We start from the raw sequence: 8,156 nt of genomic DNA, 5'->3' as shown, positions 1-8,156 counted from the left end.
TATTAGTTTCTAAGGATGGTTAGATTTTTTTCGCATTGATATAATTCATCATAAAAGGTCTGAAGCTTCTTTAAAACTAATTTAAGTTCTAAGTGAATAATTAAGCTCTTAAAATTTGAGAGTAGTATTTCCATCAAATTTAATCCTAGTATATGTATACATTTGTGTACCTATATATCCATTTACCAGAATATACACTGAGTCACAGTTACATCTGGTTGTTTTACTATGGGTGATTTACATAGTACATCTGTTTGATGTACTATGGGTCATTTTTCAAAGGCAAATATTATAGTGCATCCCAGGACACCTGTGTTCACACGATCAGTTCTTTGGAACTATATCTGGATGTACAAGCTATTAAAAGCTTCTTGTACTGAGTGACCTTTCAGGCAGAATTTAGATCGAATACTCACACTGCTGCTGCCTGTTGCTGAGTGGATAGCAGCAGAAAACCCTGGATTCAAACCTCTGTGGGGCTTTTGTTTTGCTTGTTTTGTTTCTTTTCATTTTGCCTTAAGAAGATGAACAATGAAACCACAACCCTGATATCCTTGAAGGAGGCAATGAAAAGGTTGCTAAGGGCTACAGGGAGGGAGCAAGCATGGGTCGGCTTTTCTGGGAAGATGGGTAGGAGAAGAATGAAGAATAAAAACAGGCAAAGAACTACAGGCATGCTAATTAGAATTCTTTTTCTGTTAATGTGTTCAGGTTCAAAAATTGTGTCCATTAATAATAAAGAAAAATCTCCTCCTAGGTGCTGTATTCCATTCGATTAATGCATGCGCTATATGCTGGGCTTACAAAAATAAGTAAAATGTGGTTTCTGTGCTCAAGGAGCTCACAGCCTTTGGAATAACAGACTTATTAAAAAATGTTTACAATTTAACGTGACTGACCTTACTTATAATGGTGATGCTCCTAAAGGGCTATGAGACATGAAAAGAGGAATGAATTTTGCCTTTGATACTAGGAAAAGGAACCCTTCAGAGAGGGACGTTTAGACTGGATCTGAAAGTGTGAGTAGGAGTTTGCAAGAAATAAAAATATGGGAAGGAATTCTAGGGTGAGGAAACAGTACATGTAAACCACAGATGCTTGGACTCATACCGTATTCAGTCAGCAGCTAGATGTCTCATGTGACTGGTGACATGTGCAAGAGGACTGGCAGAGGATAGGGGCAAAGGTTAAAGAGTCTACAATTCCTGCTGAGGTGATCCAACTTGACTCCAGCAATATCACTAGGCAAGTCAGGGCAGCATAAGATGTATATAATAGTCAAGTTATGAGAACAGAATTGTGTTTTAGAAGAATAGCTCTCGGGGATGGATTGGAGGTGAAGAGCAGAAATCTGGTTAGACTACTGTAATCCTAGGTCGAAGTGAAAGATGGTGATTAACTGACTTACTAGAGATAGAGAGGAGGGAATAGATTAGAGACATTTGATGGAAAGAAAGGGGGAAAATAGTGAGTTATTTTGAGACTTCTAGTTCAAGGAATTGGGTAAATGGTGATCCCATTAACTGAGCTGGACAACTGTCACAGAAATGCAAATTTGCAGACATGTTCCTTAGGATTTATTTGAAATGATCTAGGAATGCCTTTTGGTGAAAGGATTCCAAATAATTGCTTCAATTTATATAAACCTTTATACCGATGGACAAGCTAAAGTTTATCTCTAGAGTTCAAGCTGGAGATGACTTATAAGAAGTATGTTCTTAAAGGTCTAAAAGTTAATACAAAGAGTTTATCAGATATAATAGTTTTGACATGTGGACAGATTGCTGGCATATTAGGTCATGTAGGCCTATGTTCCTATGAAAATGCATATACAGAGCCTTGAAAAAAAGTGAAAATATTAGTCGCTCAGTTGTATCTGACTTTTTGCAAACCCATGGACTCTACACTGCCAGGTTCCTCTGCCCTGGAATTCTCCAGGCAAGAATATTGCAGTGTAGCCATTCCCATCTCCAGGGATCAAACCCAGGTCTCTTGCACTGCAGGCATATTCTTTACCATTTGAGCCACCAGGGAAGCCCAAGAATATTGGAGTGGATAGCCATTCCCTTCTCCAGGGGATTTTCCCAATGAAAATGCACATTTCATACAGAGCTTTATCTATATGCGTATAGAATCCAGAACAAGAAAAATCCATTGCTGAAATTTCTGAAGATAGAGTGCAAGGGGAGGGGTTTACTTAGTAAATTCAGCTTAAGACAGTTGAGTCTGATACCACCATCTAAGTGGAGATGTACAAAACATAGTGAAAATTCAGCTCTAGAGCTTAGGAGAGGGGTGGTACCTGAAGCTAATTAACCTTGGAATAAAGTGAAGACCAAGAAGAGAAGATGGGCAAGGACAGAACCCTAGGCAACCACAACAGTATTCAGGTCACTAGGGACATAGAAACTCAGGGAACTGGCTGTGTATCCCTTCATGAAAGACAGTGTGGGTGACTTCAAACAAGTGAGCTGTGGGGTTTCAGTTCTTTGTGGTTCAGTTAGACGTAATTTTGGTGCCACAGCGCCCTCTAATGATCAGGGTTGTTCAGAGAAACTCAGGTCCCCCTTTTGTTGTTACACTGCCTAGCGTTTCACTGATACCACAAATGTCATAGAAGACATGTTTTATTACTTCTATGTAAGACCTCTGCTAGATATTGGGGGACAAGCATAAAGATGTTCAAGAAATAGTCTATGATCCTCTCTCTTCAAGAGTTTACAATTTAGATCACGAAAAGCTAACTCTAAAAATAAAGGAAGAGATGGGAGTGACAAGTAATAGAGACAGTGTCTGTGACAGAGAAGCAGGCAAGGAGCTGATCTCCAGGTAGAAAGGCTGAAGGATTCAAGCAGGCATGGAATGAGCTTATCCTTGATGGATAAGACTTTGATAGTCAGAGTAAGGTAGAGAAAGCCACCTTAATAAATATGGGTCTCAGCACTTGTTAATAGCTATATGATGGTTAAATCTTGATCTTTTTGAGACTCAATTTCTTTACCTGTAAAATAGTAAAAATGACTGCTTCACTACTTATGGCTATTGTGAGAATCAAATTAAAGTTTGTATAAAATACTTCTTAAAGTATGAGGTACAATATATTAATAAAGATGAGGCAGATAGTTGAGATAGACAATTCACATGTTTGGCAATATAAGGAATGCAAGAACTAGGATGATGACTAGAGAGAATGGCAAATGGGAACATCTATCCATAATTGTAAAATTTAAGTAGCTACTGATAGTGACTATAAACAATGTATTGTAGCTTTATCTTCAGGCGAAATCTTAATTTTGTGCTCTGACCCAAATTAACCTTTGATTCTGTTATCCTATAGAATAGACCACAAACTCCAAGCTTTAGAAGCACACTTTAAAGAACTGGACTTCATCAAGGATAATCTGACACAGAAATTTGAAGATCATAGCAAGACTTTGGCAAACCAGGGAGCCCAAGATGAGCTATGGACAGCAGTTCTGTCACTCAAGTGAGTATCTAATCAGAAATCAGTGGAATTATGTGGTTTAATAATAGCTTGCAGTGGTCATTCTAAAACTGGGTTTCTTAATATGGTTCCAACAATGGGTTGTGAAGAAATCACATTTTCTCAGGCTCATTCATTCAAAAAAGATTGAGTGCTGGTTTACTTGCCATACTCTGGTACACATCTCAAGAGTCCCTTGCTTGGCAAAGTCTTAATAACACAGAGATGGATAATATAAGTGCTTTGCCATTGAAAAATTTGTAGTATGACTGGCCTGAAATCTAAGCTATCCAGTTGAGTGCAAACCCTATTTCTTCTTTAAAAAAATTCTTTTAATAGTATGTATCTGTTAATTCTAAATTCCTAATTTATACTATGGTAACCATAAAATTATTTTCTGTGTCTGTGAATCTCTTTCATAAGTAAGTTCATTATTTTCTGTGTCTGTGAATCTATTTCATAAGTAAGTTCATTTGTACTGTTCTCTTAGATTCCACATATAAGTGATATTGTGATGTCTGTCTTACTTCACTTAGTATTATAATCTCTATGTCCATCCTTGTTGCTGCAAGGACATTATTTCACTTTTTTTTATTGCTGAGTAACATTCCACTGTAGATATACACCATACCTTCTTTAGCCATTCGTCTGCTGATGGGCACTTAGGTTGCTTCCACGTCCTGGCTTTTGTAATAGGGCAGGCCCTATTTCTAAAGTATTTCCTAAACTACAACAGCTGCTTCTGTTCCGAACCCAAAAGCTGGGTTGGCCTCTTGGTGGGTGCTGGGCCAAAAGACACAACCAAGCCAAAGATTTGGACAAGGAAGGATTTATTACTTGCAGCAAGTAAGGAGAACAGCAGGGATCTTTCCCTAAGCAGTGTATTCCCAAATATCCAAATCAGGAAGTTTTAAGCTAAGGATAGATGCATATTCATGAAGGAGCTTGAACAGAGACAACCAGCACAGAACTGGGGCAAAGGTTGACAGAATTCAAGCTTTAGTGATTGAAATCAAAAGGGTCAGAAAAGGTCAATATCATCATTCTACCCTCCACTCGGGCTCCACCTGTGGATGGTGACTGCAGCCATGAAATGAAGACACTTGCTCCTTGGAAGAAAAGCTATGACAAACCTAGACAGTGTGTTAAAAAGCAGAGAAAATACTTTGCCAACAAAGATCTGCCTAGTCAAAGCTATGTTAGAGTTGGACCATAAAGAAGGATAAGCACCAAAGAACTGAGGCTTTCGAACTGTGGTGCTGGAGAAGACTCTTGAGAGTTCTTTGGATAGCAAGAAGACCAAACCAGTCAATCCTAAAGGAAGTCAATCCTGAATATTCTTTGGAAGGACTGATACCGAAGCTGAAGCTCCAGTACTTTGGCCACCTGATGCAAAGAGCTGACTCATTGGAAAAGACCCTGATGCTGGTAAAGACTGAAGGCAGGAGAATAAGGGGTGACAGAGGATGAGATAATTGGATGACATCATCAACTCAATGGACATGAGTTTGAGCAAAATCCAGGAGATAGTGAAGGACAGGGATGCCTGGTGTGCTACAGTCCATGGAGTTGCAAAGAGCTGGACATGACTGAGTGACTGAACAATCACCACCACGAAAACCTGGGTGGGGCCTTAGTTCCTGCAGAACTCTAAGATATATATCAGATTGTTACCTATATCCTTTTAGGAAGAACTGGGCTTCCCTGGTGGCTCAGATGGTTAAGAATCTGCCTACAATGCAGGAGACCCAGGTTCAATCCTTGAGTCAGGAAGATCCCCTGGAGAAGGAAATGGCAATCCACTCCAGTATTCTTGCCTGGAGAATCCCTGGACAAAGGAGTCTGGTGGGTGACAGTCCATGGGGTCACGAAGAGTTGGACACAACTGAGCAACTAACACTTATCACTGATCTATTGTTTCTTGATAGCCTTTCCTTTGTTCCAACATTCCATCACTTCCCTTAAGATCATGAATTACTGAGATCTGTTCCAGGGCAAGCATTGTGGCCAGGCTTAGATCACAAAACTGCTTAGATAAACAATGGCTTTTCTTATGTTAAGAGATCCAAGTCTTGTTCTCTTTCTCTGGAGACCTCTAACCCAATCTGTTTAAAGTTCTCCTAGTATGTTTATAATTCTTTGAATTATCCTAATAAAATTCACTTTATGGCTGTACATAAAGAGAGTTCTACTGCTTAAGAAGTGCCCACATTTTTTGTAGGTTCACTTCAATGGAACTGAATATTTTATACAGCTACGTCATTGAAGTACTTGTCCACTTGCACACTCGCGTGCTTGAGAAGCTGCCAGATCTGGTGAGAAGTCTTCCCACCTTAGCCTCCATCCTTAGACAAAAAGTCAAGAACAAGCGCATCAGAGTTGTATGGGAGTCTGTTCTGCAGGAGTATGGGTTGCAAGAAGGAGATATCACAGCACTGTGTATCTTCTTTGTAGCACATGGTAACAAGGCAGAACACTACATTGCTAAAGTAAGGCAGATGTATATAAGAGATATCAATTTCATGATCTCTAATATGGTAAAGAACCAGGCTCTGCAGGATGGTTTGCTGAAGGCTATTCAGGTCATTGAGAAGGGGAAAGCAGAGACGGCCCCCAAAGAGAAAAAGTCACCCCTAAAAGAGTTGATACCACCAGTCAAAAGCTAATCTGTTACACTGGTCTCAGAGATTCCATGTCTAGTATAATTTATCTTGCAAATGGGAAGCAATACATATATACAAGTTATTACAAGCTTATTTTTATAGCAAAAGTGAGAAGAGTGTTAAATTATAATACATTGATACAATGGATACCTTCTGTGTAGCAATATAAGAGAATGAAAAAGCTTTCATGTAACTGTATAGTAACACAGAGTAATCACCAAGATGTGTTTTAAAATATTTCCAACATTATTGCTCAATGGAAAAAAAAAGGGCAAAAACAAATACATAGGCTACTATATCTATAAACTTCTGGAGAAATACATTAAAAAGTGGTAACATTGGTTGTTTTAGGAAAGAAAACTAATTTGAGGCTAGGGATCAAAGGTAGGAAGAAGTCTTTTCACTGTTAATTCATTTTGTACTTTATGAATTTTGAAACATGTGAATGTATGATGTAGTAAAGCAAAAAAAAAAAAATCTACTATATTTTGTATGTTGATGTGCATTTTCTCTCTGGTACAGTTCCATAGGTTATTTTATACTAGAAAGGGAATTCCCACACAGTGATCATATATTTTATACTCTTTTTTGAACAAATGCCATGCAATATGTAGTGTCAATAATAGAAACATTTTAAAATGTGGATCCTGCCCTACAGGCAAAAGTTACTTTATTTGGAAGGTACAAATTCAGGACAACCAGAATGAGTAACACCTTGGAGGGAAGTTAGATAGAGAAGGATGAGAAGTAATACAAGATGTGTTACCTTGCTGATTCCTCCTTGAAAATAGGTTGGTTGCCAGATATATGCACTCAAGTCTTATCCTTCTCCAGACACATTGTTTAGAGAAACCGTGCCACAAAAGAGAGAAAGACTGGAACTGTGTTTTGGAAGTGTTACTAAACCAAACTTGGGTCTGCAACAAAGCCAATCTACTGACATGAGGTTGTGTTAAGGGAAAGTACAAAAAAATAAAATAAAATAAAATAAAAAGTAGTACAGCATTTATTGCAGGGCACCAAATAAAGAGAACAGGCAGCTTGGGCTTGAACAGACAGCATTACCAAGTCCCAGCTGGTTCTACTCACTGACCAAGAAGATGGCAAACTAATGTCTCAAAATAACCATCCTATCTGGGTCTGGATGCCAGGTTCTTTTATAGAACGTGTAGGTGGAGGGGCTGGGGTGAGGAAGAGAAGTAAAAAGCCCCTTCATCTTGCAAATATCTCCTAGAATGGCAAGCCTGGGGGAAGGGATGTGTCGATTTCTTCCTGTAGCCATCCCCAGGTGAACAGGGTCCTGAACAAAGGTCCTGATTTAACAGTCAGGCAGAGGGGCAAGGTTCCCTGAGGCAGGCCATCATGTATGAACAGTACAGAATGGTACTACAGAAAGGAAGGCTGAGGAGTATGGAGGGGAGAATTTTCAAGTTACCGCTCGGCTCTTAGTTTGTTTTGAGGTTTCCCTTTTTCCGCCCAGAGACCAATCTTGCGACACTGCCCGGTTTCCGCAGTCCCCGGGAGCAGGAATCACGCGGGAAAATTAGAGCCACAACGACCCGAGGGAGGCGGTGGCTCACCAGTAAAAGAACCCGGCAATGCAGGCGCCGCAGGAGACGGGGGTTCCATCCCTGGTTTGGGAAGATCACCTGGAGAAGGGCATGACAACCCACTCCAGTATTCTGGCCTCAAGAATCCCATAGACAGAGGAATCTTCCGGGCCACAGACGATAGTGTCGCAGAGTTCAAAAGAACTGGACCAACTTAGCACGCAAGCACACACGCCACGCGAGGGGAGGGGCGGGCTCTCTCTCGGGCCAGAGGGGCGGGGCCAGCGGGGTGGGCAGTGCGCGCGCAGGCCCGGAAGTCCCGTCAGGCGGAATGTTAGCTGTTTGTATCCTTTGTCGGTTTTCTATGGTGGGTGGGGCCGTTTTGGCGGGCAGTCGTGACGCCACTAGCCCTTGCGGGATTCTAAGGCACCGCCGCTAAGATTAGGCTTTCTGGCTGAC

General features: G+C 40.4%; 1 protein-coding gene across 1 annotated transcript; it reads left to right on the top strand.

The window, feature by feature from the left end:
* Positions 1-270: 270 nt before the first annotated feature.
* Positions 271-7,141, top strand: SMCO1 (single-pass membrane protein with coiled-coil domains 1). The gene is made up of 3 exons (XM_020889644.2): positions 271-574; positions 3,338-3,487; positions 5,706-7,141. Exons 1-3 carry the CDS (start codon positions 525-527, stop codon positions 6,148-6,150), a joined length of 645 nt encoding a protein of 214 aa, XP_020745303.1. The 5' UTR covers positions 271-524; the 3' UTR covers positions 6,151-7,141.
* The last annotated feature ends 1,015 nt before the right edge of the window (positions 7,142-8,156 follow it).

Source organism: Odocoileus virginianus, chromosome 4 (genome assembly GCF_023699985.2).
Source record: "Odocoileus virginianus isolate 20LAN1187 ecotype Illinois chromosome 4, Ovbor_1.2, whole genome shotgun sequence".
Taxonomy (NCBI): Eukaryota; Metazoa; Chordata; class Mammalia; order Artiodactyla; family Cervidae; genus Odocoileus; species Odocoileus virginianus.
This window is presented reverse-complemented; position numbering and strand designations above follow the sequence as displayed.